The following is a 19,924-nucleotide window of genomic DNA, read 5'->3' on the forward strand; positions in this document are numbered from 1 at the left end:
TTCACCAAAGGCAGAAATAGGAATGCAAGCAGCGAGACATGGGTTATACTAGAAAACACTGGCCATGCTAGAAGCTTTGAGCAGACCTTGTCCCCTGAAAGCAGCGTCTAGATCCCAACAGCCAATAGCGGAAACATGTTGATGGGTACATCACTTAAATCAAACTGTGAAGGAATAGGGAGCAGGCAGTACTTGGGCTTTCGAGTTTGGTGCTCTCTAAAAGTATGGCTGTGAGCCTTTGCCCTCAGGAACAGCCAAACAGAAGTGGCTGGAGTTTAGGATATTATATTCCAAGAATGCTGGTGGGTCAATTCTCAGCCAGCCCATTTCCATTTTCCACACATGCCTCTCCCCCCCCCAAATAGGGACATCTGAACAAGAAGAACTTTATCTAGTAACATCTAGCAAGTCTACCTCTAGTCCTACAGTGCACTGTAGAGCTGACCTGTGACATCCCCTCCATGTCCAGTTGCATCAGTTCAGCCTGGTTGAATTGCAGAAGAGCCATCCCCACACGGAAGATTATTTCCAGTCCCTATAAGAAGCCAGCAGAATTTAAATGTACTCTACCACAAAATGGAGTTTCCTATGAGTTGGCATAACTGTCGAAGCAGCCACACACTAGAGGCTGAGGAGATGTAAATGAGGTTAGAAGACACCTAATAGAAAGGGGGGGAAATCTGGTCCCCACCCCAAGTCATCTATCCACCTGTGCACATCATCCAGAAAATATGTTGCCTCATCTAATGAGAAGTTAGGCCAAGAGCCCTGAATTAAACATAATTAAACAACTTGCTTATGCAGCGACTGGCATACAGATGCATATCTGCACAAATATCACTGAGCATAATAGAATTCTATGGCAAATGAATCCAAAACACTACTTTGATGTCTTTAAAAGAGGACTGATGGAGGATAAAACTATCAGTGGCCGCTAATCATGATGGCCATATACTACTTCAAGGATCAGAGGCAGCAGGCGCTGGGGAACAACAGTGGGAGAGGGTTGATTGCTCTTTTGTCCTGTTTGTGAGCTTCCCTTGGGCATCTGATTGGCCACTGCAGGAAACAGGATGCTGGACCTGAAAGGCCTCTGGTCTGATCCAGCAGGGCTGCTCTCACATTATTTAAAGAATCTTGGTTAAAAGGTATGTTCTGTAATCAACAGGCCAATTTCCTGGTGTTGATATTTGAATTACTGGTGTTTGGCTGTACAGTAGGGCCCCACTCATATGACAGGTTAGGTTCCAGACCCCCGCCGGTAAGCAAAAACCACCGGAAAGCGGATCAGCTGTAGCGCGGGGGTCTGGAACCTAACCCGCTGATAATGCCAGAGGAGGAGAAGATCAGATCTTCCCCTTCTCGGGCATGATCAGCTCGAGCAGGAGTCTCATCACGCCAGAAGAGGAGATCAGCTGTAGCACGCTACAGCTGATCTTTCCCTCCTCCGGCGCGATGAGCTGGAGTGTGGGGAGCTCCAGCCCCCCTCCAGCTGATCGCCCCGCTGGCACCGTATTAGAGGAAAGCCGAAAAGCACGGTGCTGAGAAGCGGGGCCCTACTGTACCATTTTTTTGTACCGGTCCTTTGGAGTGTTAACTCTTTCCTGACTCAAGCAACAGGAGAGGAAGACAATACCCACCTGGGGGTGTCCTGGTGCCCACTGGAGAAGGAGAAAGTGCAATAGAAACCTCTCTCAGAATCTGTGTTACATACACAATTTCTGATGTTTGCTGCCCTGGGCTCCTTGGGAGGAAGGGCAGGATACAAATGAAATAAAATGTTACAGTTTTGTTGACTTCCTGGGCATGGGTTAGTAGGTGAGAATGCCAAAAGAAACATGTTTATTTTGATTCAGATTTTTTCTAAAATGTTTAAAATCTCACACTATGGCTTTGCAATCTGCATTTCATAGCATGCAAAAATGTGGAGAAGTGTCATTTTTAACACGAGCCGTTAATTCTTCCTTGAAACCTGCAGACTTGTTGTATTTGGTCACATTAAAAAGTTCATGCTCAGCCCATCTTTATGCTGCTCTATGTCCTCCCCCACATTTTTATATCAACTGTTTTACCTCATACATGAAGATGTCAAACACTCGAGTGGCCACAGGCAGAGGAAAGGTGGTGAGGAAGAGAGTAAGAAACCAAGATGATGCATACATAGAGGTAAGGAAACTTTGGGAACGGAAGTGGATATTCAGTTCAGGCAGCTGCTCCTGAAGAGACATAGAACACAGGTCTTAATCATAAGAAATACCTGCCAGCCTAGAACATACAGTCAGACTCTGAGAGTCTCCTTGCCCAGACACTGGATTCTCAAAGTCAGGGCCATACATATAGCAATGAGCAGCCTTAACCAGTTTCCTTTAACAATAAGCTCTTGTACGTCAAACTGCTGTAAGATTTGTAGGAAACAATTCAGAATTTAACAATTCTAAGACTTGGATGCTTCTTAATGCAAGTCAAATGCAGTCTCTTTTACCTGCAGCATGTACTCAAACTGGTAGATACAGAGTCCTAGCTCAGCCATAGTGGGTTTGAATAGTTCTCGTAATCTGTACTCTTGCATCAGCCGGACAAACACACAGAAGGCCTCTTCTTCAGGCATCTACAAGGGGACAAGACACTTGCATAAAGCTACCCCAAAGCTCACTAAAGTATAAATGTAAAATGTTTCTGTATTGAAAAGCAACAGTTTGCAATGCACAGTACTAATAATCACCCAGATTCTCCACTTCTTTAAAAAAGAATGCAACAGGAAGAGGCGATAGCAGTAACAGAATACAGTGCCTTGCAAAAGTAATCAGACCCCTGATCAGTGCTCTCATATGACTGAATTACAAATGGTACATTGTAATTTCATTTGGTATGATGTTTTATTTTGAAACACTGAAACTCAAAATCAATTATTGTAATGTGACATTGGTTTTATGTTGGGAAATGTTGTAAGAAACATATAAAAACTGAAACATGTTGCTTGCATAAGTATTCAGCCTGCACACATTAATATTTGGTAGAGCCACCTTTCCCTGGAATAACAGTTTTAAGTCTTTTGGGGTAGATATGTACCAGCTTTGCACACAGTGCCAGAAGAATTTTGGTCCATTCTTCTTGGCAGATTCGCTCCGGGTCGTTCAGGTTGGTTGGATGTCGCTTGTGGACTGCAATATTCAAAGAGTGCCACAGATTCTCAGTAGGATTCAGATCAGGACTTTGACTGGGCTACTGTAGGACATTCACCTCTTTGTTCTTGAGCCACTCCAATGTTGCTTTGGCCTTGTGCTTGGGGTCTTGCTGAAAAGTGAATTTCCTCCCAAGCTTCAGTTTTTTAGTGGACTTAAGCAGGTTTTCTTGTAGTATTTCCCTGCATTTTGCTCCATCCATTCTTCCTTCAATTTTAACAAGATGCCCAGTCCCTGCTGATGAGAAGCATCCCCACAGCATGATGCTGCCACCACCATACTTCACTGTAGGGATGATATGTCTTGAGGCGTGGGCAGTGTTATGTTTGCGCCACACATAGCTCTTTGAGCTTTGGCCAAAAAGCTCTGTCTTGGTCTCATTTGACCACAAAACCTTTTCCCACATCACAGCTGGGGTACTCCCATGCTTTCTAGCAAACTCCAGACATGCTTTCAGATGGTACTTCTTGAGTAGCTCCCTCAAAGTGATTGTTGGCCTATCTATGGCTTCTCTCACAAGTCTCCTTGTTTGAGCGCTGAGTTCTGAGAGACAGCCTTTTCTTGGCAGTGCCTGGATGGTGTGATGCAGCTTCCACTTCCTGATTATGGATCCAACTGTGCTCACTGGGATATTCAAACACTTGGATATTATTTTGTACCCTTTTCCTAATCTATGCATTTGTCTTACATTATCTCTCACTTCTGTAGAAGGCTCTTTGGTCTTCATTTTCCTTCAGATCCACAGCCTGACCAATGATCCTTCAACAGTGGGGGTTTTATCCTGACAATGTGACAGCAACTGTAATGGTTCACAGGTGGAGGCCAGTGGTAAGGTAACTGTGTCCTCGATAGGGCAATTTCTTTCATCTGTTAAAACTGGGAGCTTCCACAGGACAGGGGTTGAATATAACAAGCAACGTTTCAGTTTTTTATGTTTCTTACAAACATTTCTCAACATAAAACCAATGTCACCTTACAATAATTGATTTTGAGTTTCAGTGTTTCAAAATAAAATACCATACCAAACAAAATTGCAATGTATCATTTGTAATTCAGTAATATGAGAGCATTGGTAAGGAGTCTGATTACTTTTGTAATGCACTGTATAATGCTTTGCTCGCAGAAGATCTAGGGTTCAGTATCAGATATCTCCAGCTAAATGGGTCACAGGTAGCAGGGCTGAGCAAGAGTCTTGGCTTTAGAGTGTTGTTGCTGATCAAAGTGGACAACTGTGGACTAGATGGGTCAATTGTCTGTTTAGGACAACATATGTTCAACAGGTAATCACCGTTGCCACACAAGTGTGCAAAAAGAGCATCCTGGCTACTATATCCACAGCATAAATATTTGTCCAAGAAGCACCAAATCTGAAGTGCATTCAATACAAATAACTTCAATTAACTCAATATGAGAAAACATTATAGAACTGTTCTTCCCTGGTACATTGTATTAGGACGTCTCAACAAGATACTTCTATTGTTGTTCTAGTATAACACATGCTTCTATTGCCTACACCCTGGGCTCCTTTGGAGGAAGGTGAGGGATAGAAATCTAATAAATCTAATTAATAATAATTGTAATTAACATTACCCTTCATTTATAGAAGTGTAATGATGTGTGCTCAATGATGGATTTTTCAGTAATGCTTCTCCTAAGTCAAATATCCCTATTTTACACTGAAATATGCATAATACTGTACCCATCATAGCTTAGTTGAAGAGTAATGGCATCTTGTTCTTTTTTGAAGCACTGAGGTTCCATACAGTTTTCCTTAGTAAAGTTGATGAATAGGCTTACATTCTTGTAGTGATGACATTAGTACCATACACTGATTACTGGATATTGAACAGACAGATGCCCTAAAAGTTCAGCTTTTAGTCCAAACACAGGACCAAAATGAATGAGCTGAAAAATAACTTTTATTTAATTTTATTCATTCCAGATTACATTTCCCAAGCCTGGTCTGGAAAAATTAAGTTTGTAGGGCTTATTTCAAAATTCATAGGTGCTAGCATCCATATATATAGATGCCTGAAGACTTTCTGGGCCTGCTTCTAACTCAGCCTTCCCAACCTTTGGTCCCCAGGTGCTGTTGAAGTACAACTCCCATCATCTGCAACCAGCACGGCCAAAGGTCATGGATGATGTCAGTTATAGTCCAACAACATCTGGAGACCTTAGGTTGGGGAAGGCTGCCTAGTTAAAGCTCCAAAACCTTTAATAAAGTAGGGTCATATTGAAAGAAAGTTCACTTCTGTAAAGCAGCTACTTTAATAACGTAGCCAAACCCACTTAACATTTGTATTTGACACTCAAGGTTTAAAGCAGCTAAATTATAAACAAGATTTATAACTTACTCTAATATTACATAAGATATTGAACTGGTATAGAAATCCCTGAGTAAAGATAAACACTTGGGTTTAGAACAGGCATCTACACCCATGTTGCACAAACCTGCATCAGGAGCAGTCCAACGATGAATGCGCTTCCCTGGCAGTACCCAACCTCACGGTCTACTAGAGAGTAAGCCTGAAAGAGATGAAAATCTTAAGGAATAGAAAGACTACATCACCACATCTAGAGCTCACAATACAGCCATCCAAGAGATGTGAAGACCAATTAAAGTCCAGCATGACTATGAGGCAATGTTTTGAAACCTGACATAATTTGCTCGATCACCTTGACCCACAGAATTTTAGATTCTTTACATTAAGAAGTTGCAAATAGGAGCAGCAGGTCAGGAACAAGTCTAGAAATATGAGCTCTGCTGGACATCTGGTGCAGCACAGCAGGGAGGGGAATTGGGAAGGATGCAGGTCATGACACTCAAGTCCCTATATACACCCCCCCCCAAGAGAATGACAGAAAATATTTCTACAATACTGTAAATGAATGGTATAATGACTACCTTAATACAATTAAAATTCAAAGACCTGGGTGGGTTCAAAAAAGGAACAGCACAAAGAGATAATAAGCTAAGGAAAAAAATATCTTCAAAGTGAAATGTCGATCTTTAAGTACTTAAGAACAAACAGCATTTTGTTCCTCACAAAAGAGAGAATCAAGCATAATTTTACTGAATTAGCTGCAGCTCCTGGCTGTGTATCTCTCACTGTTTTACCTTGCCATCCTCTAAGATGCTTAGGATGTGCCTCTGTACTGCATCCTGAGAAGGTGAGTAATTTAAAAATTTGAATTTCTCTATGTAGATTAGGTTAAGCATTTGTCTTTCCAGACTGCAATTCAACTGCAATTCTTGTGTCTACAGAGCCAGTTGGGAAGGCTGAACACATAACTAGGCTATCCCAATTTCAATGTCTAATTACATACAAGAGCAACTTGCAGAACCACCTCCATGTCATTAGTAGCTACTTCCCCCATTACGAACTATCTGATCTATACTCCCCTTGGAAGTCTGGAAAATTTTGCCTTGGCAATCAATTGCATGAGGTCATCACTGACCCTCATCCCAACAGATGAGTCACTTCTAGAGTAGTAGATGAGCCAAACATCAGAAAAGGGGAGAGCAACAAGGACTGCTTGTTTCCTTCTCTAGTGTCTCACATGAACTGCAACAGACCTCCTCCCCCTCTGCATGTGAAGAGGGCTGACTGGAAGGCAAAGGTCTCTCTCATGCCTGGTACAGTGACACCCCTCCCCAAGCTTTCTGTAATTTGCAGGTGCCTCGATTCTAAGACAGGGTAAGCGGCCTAGTGGTGCTATTGTCAACTAGCTTTCTTTATCCCTGCCCCCTACAATCCTTATCTTGGTAGAAGGTTGGTTCTCTTCACCGCCACACTTTTGGTTTTGGCTATACTAACTAGCTTATTAAGTAATACTACTATATTAAGTAGTATTAAGTTGCTCAATTAAGTAGCTTAATTTTACTTAAATTTTAATTTTTCAGGATCAAAAGTTTGGGCACAGATAATAGGATACTGCAGTGTGTTTTCTGCTATGCAGTGCCCAAGGATGTTTCTTTGCTAGAAAAAAAGCATTAGGCCTGCAAAGGAATGAACATCCCATTCTTAACTACAGATGTCAAGCAACTCCTTAAGACGCTATTCAGTGATAAGCAAGAGGTTTTGGAGGGCTCATTAAAAAAAGAGCAGTGGCAGCTATGGACAGCTCTGCAAGTTGCACTCCCTTTAGACAGTTCAGCTCCATATGGGCTCCATGACAGTGACTGAATACAAAATCATTATGCAACACGATCATGCTCACAGAGGCCTTCACAAACTCTCAAGGCTTCCTGATATTAAAGAGGCCAAGTGCAGAAGACATTATCAAATGAGACACTGTTATCTAGGAACAGTTAAAGCCTATTACTTTCACCTTCTCTCATTTTTTCAACCTCGTTTGCCTCATTTCTGCTTCAATTTGCAATATTTTTTAAAAAGTCCACACAAAAAGTTGTATGCGTTTTCATGCAGATTCCCTAATACATTTATTTTATTTATTTAGTTGCATTTCTAAACCGCCCTATAGCTAGCAGCTCCCAGGGCGGTGTACAACATGATAAAACCACAATATTTAAAATACAGCAAGTGTGTATTGCGCAGACAATATAAACATTATATAAACAAAGTGAAAGAAAACTAAAAAAAATAAGATTAAAAGCTTAAATACTTTAAAATGCCTGGGTGTAGAGGTGGGTTTTTACCTGGTGCCGAAAAGATGACAGAGAAGGCGCCAGGCGTATCTCATCTGGGAGGGCATTCCATGCATTTTTAATATAATTTTACCTAATATACATTTGTGAGGAATTTCCCATAATATAATGTCTTTTGTACACTTGCAATAATATATGCATTTTTGTGCTTATGTTTTGGTTGGAGAACTGCATTACAAAATTCAGAAAGGTGACAATTTTGAAGGGTAGCTGTGTTTCAGTTCACTAATCAGTTCAAGGAGTGAAAATTAGGTAGGCTTGCATTAAAATGGGAATGGAACTATTTTCTCCCCCATTCCTACTTTATATATAGACCCCAAGTCTATATATAATACGAGAGAGCCACCATATAGACCAGGTAGCTGAGACAGGGAGAAACGTTACAATCTGCTTCATTTTTACTTACTGTACATCGCTCCACTTTTTAACAGTGCAATCCTAACCATGTCAACTCAGAAGTAAGCTGTACTGAATTCAATGGGGCTTACTCTCAGGCAAGTGGGGTGAGATTGCAGCCTAAGCCTATTTCTATATTTGATTTCCTTCATATATGACAAGTTTAAAAGGATAAAGGTATGCATTAGAACAGGCCACTTTGCAGTTTACCTATTCAATCCCCAATAATGCTGGCAAGCAAAGCTATTTTAGTCCCATCTGCCAGGCTAACTACCAATCTGGCAGTTAGCTACTTTGCTTTATAAGCAAGCAAGGCAGAGTGAATAAACTATAGGAAGAGAGATACTACTTCTGAGCAATTAGAAAAATTCCCTGATGTGCAGGTTAAGTTAAATTCATGAAACAGTCGTGTTTGCATACATATGGAAAGGATGAGACATATGGAAGATCAAGCACTGGATGCTTATTTCTAAAGCAAGTTCATTAGGGAGATTCCTACTTGCCTTCATAACATTGAAGAGGACCTCTTGGCCCAGACTGTCCTGTCCCTTGAAAAACTCATGCTCTGGGTACGTCCTAGCAATATCCCTCCTGATCAGCTTTTCACAAGGAGAAGACATCTTTAACAACTCTGAATACTGGTTCTTCACTGGCATGTCTGTAGCACTGCACAGAAGCTGCCAAACAATGGCTCGGAAGTGGTGGGGGATTCCTTTTCTTATAAGCTCCTGAGGAAAAAACAAAGTATGAGAAAATGCCAAGTGACACTTATGTGGGATAGAATTCCACAGTCCAAGTCTTTCTACGGCTTCACTTTATATACCATAAGGAGACTGCAGATTTTAAACCTTTGGCATAAGCTAGGATGCACACTGGACACAATCCCGTTAGTTCTATTATCATGATCACAGCATATGGAAAAGTCAGTTTAGGAGACAGAGTGTCTGTGAATGTGTGATTTCTTTTGCAAGATTTGAATAAAAAGTTTAAGCTTTCGATACTGTAGCCAAAAGCTATTGGTAGAGAATTTCTATTTTCCATCTAGTTCTCTGGGTGGTATTCAACTAAATAGTTGCCCCCATGCAAATATTACTGCTAGCACAACAGGGCTTCCCCTCTCTGCCCCCCCTGCATTTGCCCCACAACATCCCCAAGCTCTGATCCAGAGGGTTGGGGGAATCCCCAGAACAAATTTAGGGGGCGTGCAGGGGGGAAAGCAGAGGGGGAGAATGATCTGTTGTGCAAGGAGAAATGCTTGCACTGACAGAATATTCACCTTAGTGCTACATTGAATACAACCCTCTGTCTGTAACTATGAACAATAGTTTTTCATGTATTTTTTATTTTACGCAGAAGTACAGGAAGAAATTGATCACACACCAAAACTGGATGCTTTGATAATCATGGAGGAATGGATTGCAAAAGTAGGGAACAGAGAAGAACTAGAAATTATGGAGAAATGGGGCTTAGGAGATAGAAATCAAGCAGGAGAGAAACTTATTGAATTCTGTGAAGCCAATAACTTGTTTCTTACAAACACAGTTTTTGAGCAACCAAAAAGACTAATGTACATGTGGACATCACCAAATGGTCAATATAGGAATCAAATTGATTATATTATTGGAAGCAGAAGATGGAGAAGTTCCATACTTTCTGCGAAAACAAGACCAGGTGCAGAAAGCAGTACAGATCATGAACTGGTCATATCGAAAATCCGAGTAAAGCTAAAGAACAAAGCAATCACAATGCCAAAATACAATTTAAATAACATCCCAAAAGAATATAAAGATCAAATAAGGAACAGATTTGAGGCTTTAAACCTAGCTGATAGAGAACCAGAAGAACTATGGAGTGAAGTCAGAGACATTATCAGGGAAGAATGCAAAAAGACAATACCTCTAGTTAAAAGGAGAGAAAGACCTCAGTGGATGACTGATGAAACTCTTAAAATGGTTCAAGATAAAAGCAAAAGGAGACAGAAACACGGTCACAACCCTAAATGCAATAATACAGCAACTAATACGTAGGGACAAAGACTACTACAACAATAATTATTGTACAGCAGTAGCAGAGGATAATAAAAAAGGTAGAACAGGAGCCCTATTCCAAAAGATTACAGAAATTAAAGGGAAATTCAAACCAACAGTAGGAATATTGAATAATCAACAGATGGAAGCAATACACTGAAGAATTATTATCTAGATCCATTTCAGTCGGGTTTCAGACCCGGTTTTGGCACTGAGACGGCCTTGGTCGCCCTGTTTGATGACCTATGTCAGGAGAGAGACAGAGGGAGTGTAACTCTGTTGATTCTCCTTGCTCTCAGCGGCTTTTGATACCATTGACCATGGTATCCTTCTGGAGAGGCTTGCGGAGTTGGGTGTTGGAGGCACTGCTTGGCAGTGGTTCCGCTCCTACTTGGCGTGCCATCTCCAGAAGATAATACTTGGGGAACATTGCTCGACACCGTGGGTTCTCCAATATGGGGTCCCGCAGGGTTCGGTTCTGTCTCCCATGCTTTTTAACATCTATATGAAGCCGTTGGATGCGGTCATCCGGAGTTTTGGAGTGCGTTGTCATCAGTACGCTGATGACACGCAGCTCTACTTCTCCTTTTCATCTTCTTCAGGTGAGGCGGTCGATGTGCTGAACCGTTGCCTGGACGCGACAATGGACTGGATGAGAACGAACAAGCTGAGACTCAATCCTGATAAGACTGAGATGCTGCTGGTGGATGGTTTCTCTGGTCAGACAGTGGATACATACCCTGTCCTGGACGGGGTTACACTCCCCCTAAAGGAGCAGGTTCGTAGTCTGGGAGTTGTTTTAGACTCTTCCCTATCACTCGAGGCTCATGTAGCCTCGGTGGCACGGAATGCGTTCTACCAACTTCGGTTGGTAGCCCAGCTACGTCCCTATCTGAGTAAGGAGGACCTTACATCAGTGGTACATGCTCTGGTAACCTCACGTTTGGACTACTGCAACGCGCTCTACGTAGGGCTACCTCTGAAGACGGTTCGGAAGCTACAGCTAGTGCAAAATGCGGCGGCCAGACTGCTAACAAGAACCAAGCGGTTTGAGCATATAACACCTGTTCTGGCTTGCCTGCACTGGCTTCCAATATGCTTCCGGGCCAGATTCAAAGTGTTGGTACTAACCTATAAAGCCTTATACGGCGCGGGACCACAATATCTGCTGGAACGCCTCTCCCGATACGAACCGGCTCGTACACAACGGTCTACTACGAAGGCCCTCCTCTGGGTCCCGACCCATAGGGAGGCCCGGAGGGTAGTAACAAGATCTAGGGCCTTCTCAGTGGTGGCCCCCGAATTGTGGAATAGTATCCCCGAGGAGGTACACCTGGCGCCGACACTATTATCCTTTCGGCGCCAGGTTAAAACCTTTCTCTTCTGTGAGGCATTTTAATCTAAGTTAATTTGAGTAAATGTTGTAATTTTATTTTAGATGGTGTACTTTTATATACTTGTTGTATTAGATCCTGTAATTTTATTATTGTATATGTTTTTATGTTCACCGCCCAGAGAGCTGTTTGCTAGTCGGGCGGTATATAAGCTTAATAAAATAAATAAAATAAATATAAAAGGGATGCAAGGATGACAGATTCATTCACGGAGGAACCGTATGATGAAGAACCAGAAATTCTAGAATGTGGGGTGAAAGCTGCACTTAAAGTACTTGGAAGAAACAAATCACCAGGAACAGATGTCATACCAATAGAGTTGCTACAAGTTATTGAGATGGCATCTGCCCTAATTTTGACAAAAAATTGTCAACAAATATTGAAAACTAAACAATCACCCATAGACTGGACGCGTTCAATATACATCCCAATTCCAAAGAAAGGAGATCCTAGAGGATGCAGTAATTATCGAACTATTGCCTTAATATCCCAAGCATGTAAAGTAATGCTCAAGATTCTACAACAAAGGCTCTTATTATATATGGGGCGAGAAATGCCACATCTCCAAGATGGATGTAGAAAGGGACAAGGCACCAGAGACCATATTGCAAACATAAGTTGGATAATGGAATGGACCAAGGTATTTTAGAAGAAAATCACCTTATGCTTTATAAGCTACAGCAAAGCCTTTGTTTGTGTAGCTCCAAAAAACTATGGAATGCTTTAAAAGAAATGGGGTGCCACAGCATCCGATTGTTCTGATGTGCAGCCTATATTCTGGACAAGAGGGTACTCTAAGGACAGAATATGGAGAAACTGACTGGTTCCAAAGGGTGTGAGACAGGGGTGTATTTTATCACCCTTTTTGTTTAACCTATATGCAGAACATATCATATGGAAAGCGGGATTGGACCAAGATGAAGGAGGTGTGAAAATTGGAAGGAGAAATATCAATAATTTAAGATGCAGGCGATACCATACTACTAGCAGAAACCAGTAATGATCTGAAACAAATGCTGATAAAAGTTAAAGAGGAAAGCACAAAAGCAGGACTACAGGTGAATGTCAAGAAGACTAAAGTAATGACAACAGAAGATTTATGTAACTTCAAAGTTGATAATGAGGACATTGATTTTGTCAAGGATTATCAATACCTTGGTGCAGTCATTAACCAAAATTTAGACAATAGTCAAGAAATCAGAAGAAGGCTAGGACTGGGAAGGGCAGCTATGAGAGAACTAGAAAAGGTCCTCAAATACAAAGATGCATCATCGAACACCAAATCAGAAATCATTCCCGATCTCTACGTACGGATGTGAAAGTTGGACAGTGAAAAAAGGAGGGTAAGAGAAAAATCAACTTATTCGAAATGTGGTGTTGCAGGAGAGCTTTGCGCATACCATGGACTGCAAAAAAGACAAATAACTGGGTGTTAGAACAAATTAAACTAGAACTATCACTAGAAGCTAAAAAGATGAAACTGAGGTTATCATACCTTGGACATGTAATGAGAAGACCTGATTCACTAGAAAAGACAATAATGCTGGGGAAAACAGAAGGGAGTAGAAAAAGAGGAAGGCCAAACAAGAGATGGATTGATTACATAAAGGAAGCCACAGTCCTGAACTTGCAAGATCTGAACAGGATGGTTTACAGCAGATGCTACTAGAGGTCATTGATTCATAGGGTTGCCATAAGTCATAATCTACTTGAAGACACATAACACACACACGGGTGGCAGTATATAAATAATAATTTATTTCCCTCCAATACTTTGTCCCTGATCAATTTTGCTACCTCCAAATCACCACAAACACATCATTAAATACCATGCCTAGCCCACAACTGTGATTCCAGATGCACAGCCAGGAAAACAATGACATAGTTTAGTCAAGCATACTTGTAAGAGTATTTCTGCATCTTCATGGGTATACACATCACCAGAGCAGATTTCCTCACCCTGAGCAATTTTTCTTTCTTTTTCCGCCATTCTTCCCATTCATTTACAATCCTACCCCACAGGATCCAAGTATCCTCTTCAAGATGGCTCAAATTGGATGAGGCAGAAGAGCTTGAGACCAAAGAGGATCCACTGTTCCTTCGAGAGCCATTCATGGAGCGCAAAGATTTGGAATCTGCTTCCAGAAGCCTGGAAAATGACATCCACAATTAGTCGCATCCCTGCCAGCCCCCACAGCCAAGTTAGACTTACAGAACTATGTAGGTGTGCTGACGTCCAATGGAGTTAACCACAGAAGTAGACCCCCCCAAAAAAATTACATCAGTTGAGGGGTCACTTTCACACATGCAAAGATGTATGCACAGAGCTACCAATTCAAATGACGTCAAAGTCCTTTTGTACACAATCTTTTTGACATGCCAGTATACAAAGCACCTCCACAGAAAAGACAGCTACCAAACGTAGCATATGAAACAGCAGCAAAAGTTGTTTGGTTACAAAAGCTGTAATGCTTCTGTATTACTGGAGGGGGAGGGGAGAGAGAAGACAGCACATTCCTCATCAGAGCCTACTTTAACTGTTAAAAACTTAGGCAGTAAGTCAAGAATGCTAAGAAAACCTCTCCATGTCTATTGTGCATCTTCGTTTCACCCAATTTCTATTTTAAACCCTTTCTTCAGAATAAGAGTATGATTTGTATTCAACCACAAGACTAAAGAATTAAGACAAACTGATTTCTGTAACTTTCACAAATCATTTTCAATGCAATCTCCTAGTAGAAAATAAATTTTTTGGGTCTGTCTTCACAGTAAAGGATATAGGGCAGATTCCTGAACTAATATCTGCAGAAAGGCAGTCTGAGGAACTGAGGCAAACAGTGATGACAAGAGATGAAGTTCTAGGCTTAACAGACAAAATAAAAACTGACAAATCACCAGGTCCAGCTGGCATTCACCCGTGAGTTCTCTAAGAACTCAAATTTGAAATTGCTAATCTTCTAACAAAAATAAGTAACTTGTCCCTCAAATCTGCTTCCATACCTGAGGACTAGAAAGTGGCCAATGTAAAACCAACCTTTAAAAAGGGATCAAGGGGAGATCCTGGAAATTACAGGCCAGTTAGCTTAACGTCTGTCCTGGGAAAACTCGTAGAAAGCTTTATTAAAGACAAGTTAACCAAGCATATAGAAGAACAAGCTTTGCTGAAGTAGAGCCAGCATGGCTTCTGCAAAAGAAAGTCCTGTCTCACTAACCTATTAGAATTCTTCAAGAGTGTCAACAAGCATACAGATAGAGGTGATACAGTGGACAAAGCATACTTAGGCTTTTTAAAAGCTTTTGATAAGGTACTTCACCAAAGACTCCTGAGCAAACTTAGCAGTCATGGAAAAAGAGATCCTCTTGTGGATCAGGAATTGTGAAGTAGCAGGAAGAAGATAGTAGGAATACATGGACAGTTCTCCCAATGGAGCGCTGTAGTGGAGTCCCCCAAAGATTGGTATTGGGACCTGTGCTTTTTAACTCGTTCATAAAAGATCTAGAGTTACATCTAGATCAATGAGACAAGTACTTCAAAGAAACAGCCCAACACCATTTACCGAGAAATCATTGCCTATTCTACTCAACATTTGGTGTTAGCATTACAGGTTCTTTGGCTGTAATAATCATTTGATGTTATGATGCCATCACAGGCTATTTGGAAATCAAACAGGACATCAGCAGAAGGAAGCTAACCTAGAGCTAATGAAAGCAGCAATTCTGTGGTTGTTTACATGATCTGAGCAGCTGCCAATTCAGCTTATCAAAAAAAGGGAAAGGCAGATCCAAAAATAGGACTCTCATTACCTGCCTACTCCATCTTACATCTACTTCTTGGATATTACCTACTTTGGCAAGAATTTCTGCCTCTAAAAAAGATGGAACTTCACCTAGACTATGATGTCTGGACAATGAAATATAAAGACAAATCAATGTTTGCAGTTCTGCAAGAGTGGGTTCTAACCACAGATTATATATTTGGCTGACCAGCCATCACTACTCCTAACACACTTCTTTAACTTTCATGCTCTAACATGCACCCAAAGCACCGATTACTACAAGGGAGAATATTTACTTTTCTGGAAAGAGGAACAGCCATTCAAATGGAGCAACATTCAAATGGAGCAACAATGGAATCTGTTAATTCTAGCATCACAGTAAGTTATCCCACATCTTTTGACTTTTAGAGAGGCTCTGGTTAAGGTGCTGGACTACGACCTTGGAGACCAGGGTTCGATTCCCCACACAGCCATGAAGCTCACTGGGTGACCTTGGGCCAGTCACTGCCTCTCAGCCTCAGAGGAAGGCAATAGTAACCCCTTCTGAATACCGCTTACCATGAAAACCCTATCCATAGGGTCGCCATCAGTCGGGATCGACTTGAAGGCAGTCCATTCCATTCCAAAGTCCAGCAAGGGTGGGAAATACAGGAAGACTAAAAGGCTGCCCTAATGGCCTCTCCATCATCTTAGCTTTAATATCCAATTAGTATTCATTCATGTGTGCACAAACGGATTCTTCCATATGGTCGAAATAGGAATGTTGAAAGAATTTAGGTGGTCCGCATTACCACCTAAGGCAGATTCACCTGATCTACACCTCACAAACAGATGTGTGTGTTCCTCCTCTGAATCTGTACCACTCAAGGAGGCTCTACAAAGTGGTCTGCTTGGAGAAGCTAGTAACCATGGCAGCTGCCATGCTCATTGAAAACATGGCCACAAATGGCCCTGGGAGTGACAGGATGTGATGATGTGCCATTCCTTCATGTTATTAGGTTGTGTAGTGGCACTGTCAGAGCAGATGAAAGGAAAGGGGTGACAGCTGGTTTTGTCAAGGACTAAATCTCTCCCATTTCACGGTACCGAGATGTCTGTATTTGCACAACATGCTCCAGAAAACATTAAAATCATATACCTTTGTTCAGCATCCCAACTAACAGGATTAACTTCTCAGCTTTAGTGCTCACATTGATTATTATTATTATTATTATTATTATCTTTATTTATACCCTGCCATTTTTCCAAAACTGGAACTCATGGCGGCTTCCAGATAAAAAATACAAATAATTAAAAACATACAAAGTCTACATTAAAATAAGATTAAACTATTTCCAATATTAAAACCATACATACATATAGCTAAAAGAGTTCAAACTAGTTTAAAAATGATATAGTAGACATTAGCAATGCAGCACCCTTCACGCCCTATCCTTAGCCTTCAATTCCAAAGGCTTGTTGGAATAGGAAGGACTTTGCTTGTCGGCGGAAGGACTGCAAAGAGGGGGTCATTCTTACCTCCCTAGGAAGGGAATTCCAAAGCCTAGGGGCAGCCACCGAGAAGGCCCTCTCACGCGTCCCCACCAGTTGTACTTGAGAGGGTGTGGGTATTGAGAGAAGGGCCTCTCCTGAGGATCTCAGGGCCCGGGCAGGCTCATACAGGGAGATACGGTCTGATAGATAGCCTGGACCTAAGCCATATAGGGCTTTATAGGTCATCACCAGCACTTTGAATTGTGTTCGGAAACAGACTGGCAACCAGTGGAGCTTTCTTAACAGGGGAGTTGTATGGTCCCTGTAACCTGCCCCAGTTAGCATTCTGGCTGCAGCACGTTGTACCAACTGAAGTTTCCGAACAGTCTTCAGAGGCAGCCCCACGTAGAGCACGTTAGAATAATCTAAACGGGATGTAACTAAGGCATGTGTCACCGTGGCCAGATCAGACAGCTCAAGGAACGGGCACAGTTGGCGCACTAATCTTAATTGTGCAAAAGCCCTCCTGGCCACTGCAGAAACCTGGGACTCCAAATTTAACACTGAGTCCAGGAGCACACCCAAACTGCGAATCTGTGTCTTCAGGGGGAGTGTAACCCCATCCAGCACAGGCTGTATCCCTATTCCCTGATTTGCCTTACGACTGACCAGGAGCACCTCTGTCTTGTCTGGATTAAGCTTCAATTTGTTCACCCTCATCCAGTCCACCACTGACGCCAGACACTGGTTTAAAACCGAGACAGCTTCCTTGGAATTAGGTGGAAAGGAGACATAGAGTTGGGTGTCATCAGCATACTGATGGCACCGAACACCAAAAACCCCGGACAACCTCTCCCAGCGGTTTCATGTAGATGTTAAATAGCACAGGGGATAAAACTGAGCCCTGAGGGATCCCACAGGTCAATGGCCAAGGGGTCGAACAGGAATCCCCCAGCACCACTTTCTGGGTTCGTTCCTCCAGGAAGGAATGGAGCCACTGCAAAACACTGCCCCTAAGTCCCATCCCAGCAAGGCGGCCCAGAAGAATACCATGGTTGATGGTATCAAAAGCCGCTGAGAGGTCCAGCAGAACCAACAGGGATACACTCCCCCTGTCCAGTTCTCTACGTAGGTCGTCCACCAAGGCGACCAAAGCCATCTCCATCCCATAACCAGGCCTGAAACCAGATTGAAATGGATCCAGATAATCTGTTTCATCCAAGAATCCCTGGAGCTGGGAGGCCACCACACGTTCTATTACCTTACCCAAAAATGGAATATTGGACACTGGCCGGTAATTATCCATTATGGAGGGGCCCAGGGAGGGCTTTTTTAACAAAGGCCTTACAACTGCCTCCTTTAGGCAACCTGGAGCTCTGCCTTGGTGTAAGGAGGCATTAACCACTCCCCTCACCCACTCAGTCAGTCCCTCTCTGGCACTTTTTATAAGCCAGGAAGGGCAAGGGTCTTTTAACTTTTAAAAATAAACCCTGATGGGTACGCATACTATATCCTAGTTAAGTCCATTTCACCCATCTGATACAGGTAGGATAGTACTACAGCAGATCAGGTAGACTTCAAGGTTTATACCATCTGTGATTAAAATACTTCCTACGATGCAAGCTTATCTCAGAATCTGGATTAATAATGCCATTTTTTCATGATAGGAACCTTAATATTAATATAGCAAAGTGGCATTAATTCTGGCCTATAGCCATTATTACTGATTGGCCTGGATCAGCAATAGAGCAGAACTGGAACTCAGAGCATCTTGCCTGTTTTGTTCTTCAAGCTTTGCCAATAGCTCCAACTCATCTGGGCTCAGATTCTCAGAATCAGAAGTGGGGGAGCAGGCAGGCATGGAGTTGACAGAGGACAGTGCTTCATGGGAAGAAGAGTCAGGGCTGATCGCCGGACTTGCCATCTCAGGCAGTTTGAGAGTTGCAGGGATGTCCATTCAAAAAGTATTCAGGAACAGTTTCAGGAAGGTCAAAGTATCACCTGAAAGGAGGCAAAACATTTCTCAAAGCAAAACTCATATTTTATTTCACTTTTTGCTTCTACCCCCTAATTGATGTCAATATAAAGAACTGCCTTGATGGATCAGACAAGGAGGTCCATCTAATTCAATGCTGTTCAGAGGCTTCTGGCTGGATGTTGCTAGAGATCAAACAGGGCATTATTCTAAAATAAAGATCTTTTAATATTTGCATTGTATTGTAGTCCAATTAACAGTGTTACTTGTGTGTAAGACATATTCCAGTAAAGACAGGAGCAGGGCCATGTTTTTAACCCCACCCCTGACATCGGGTCTTTTATTTTTTTTTAAACACCCGTGCACTGAACAGAACTCAAAGGAGCAATTTTAAGGCTGTGTACATATGACATTTATTCAAGAATCAATGGAGACTGAGCTCTTGTTTTTTTCCAAGTTCACACACAATCTAGACCAAGAATGGAGAACCTTTGTTACTTAACTACAATTCCCATCAAACCCAGCCAGCATAGCCAATGGTCAGGGTTGATGATGGGAGTTATAGTTCAACAATATGTGAAGGGCCAAAGATTCCTCACACCTGAACCAGGCCTATTGCACATTTTATGCCTCTGAAAAGCACTTTTAGACAAACTCACTTCATTCTGAAAATAAAAGCTTGTTGTAGATTGATTCTGTGTTACTCCACAGTGTGTCCATTTGAAAATAGATATAGGCGGCTCCAGCAATGGGTGTGCATGCATATCCACACTTGCCATATGATGTTGTGGATGGGTGTATACCAAGATCACAAGGGGAGGGTTTTCAAACACATATCAAGTAACCACACCCACCCACCTGTATGGCAGGATCTACAATCAATCTAGATTGAAAGCAGCATGAATGATTCAGTATTGAGACAGACTACATTTTTGTGCTACAAATGTGTAACTGTATACAGCCTCAGCTTCTTCAAAATCCACTCAGGTAGATTAGGCTGAAAAACTGAATTGATTATGGAATTTGAAT

The 19,924-nt window shown here is 42.0% G+C and overlaps 1 protein-coding gene across 8 annotated transcripts in view; it reads right to left on the reverse strand.

Annotated features, from left to right (window-relative positions):
• EVI5L (ecotropic viral integration site 5 like) overlaps positions 1-19,924 on the reverse strand; it is a 76,561-nt gene that overhangs the window by 32,167 nt on the left and 24,470 nt on the right. For all 8 annotated transcript variants that reach the window (XR_009761363.1, XM_061616656.1, XM_061616655.1 and 5 more), the window contains exons 2-8: positions 18,696-18,921; positions 13,631-13,820; positions 8,754-8,978; positions 5,637-5,711; positions 2,483-2,608; positions 2,073-2,216; positions 446-535 (exon numbers count right to left, since the gene is read on the reverse strand). Coding sequence is in view for 7 of the 8 variants with exons in the window: in XM_061616656.1 (XP_061472640.1) it covers positions 446-535; positions 2,073-2,216; positions 2,483-2,608; positions 5,637-5,711; positions 8,754-8,978; positions 13,631-13,820; positions 18,696-18,877 (1,032 nt within the window). In the remaining variant the exon portion in view is untranslated. The remainder of the gene's footprint in view (positions 1-445; positions 536-2,072; positions 2,217-2,482; positions 2,609-5,636; positions 5,712-8,753; positions 8,979-13,630; positions 13,821-18,695; positions 18,922-19,924) is intronic.

The sequence above is a fragment of the Rhineura floridana genome, chromosome 3 (genome assembly GCF_030035675.1).
Source record: "Rhineura floridana isolate rRhiFlo1 chromosome 3, rRhiFlo1.hap2, whole genome shotgun sequence".
NCBI classification, from domain to species: Eukaryota; Metazoa; Chordata; class Lepidosauria; order Squamata; family Rhineuridae; genus Rhineura; species Rhineura floridana.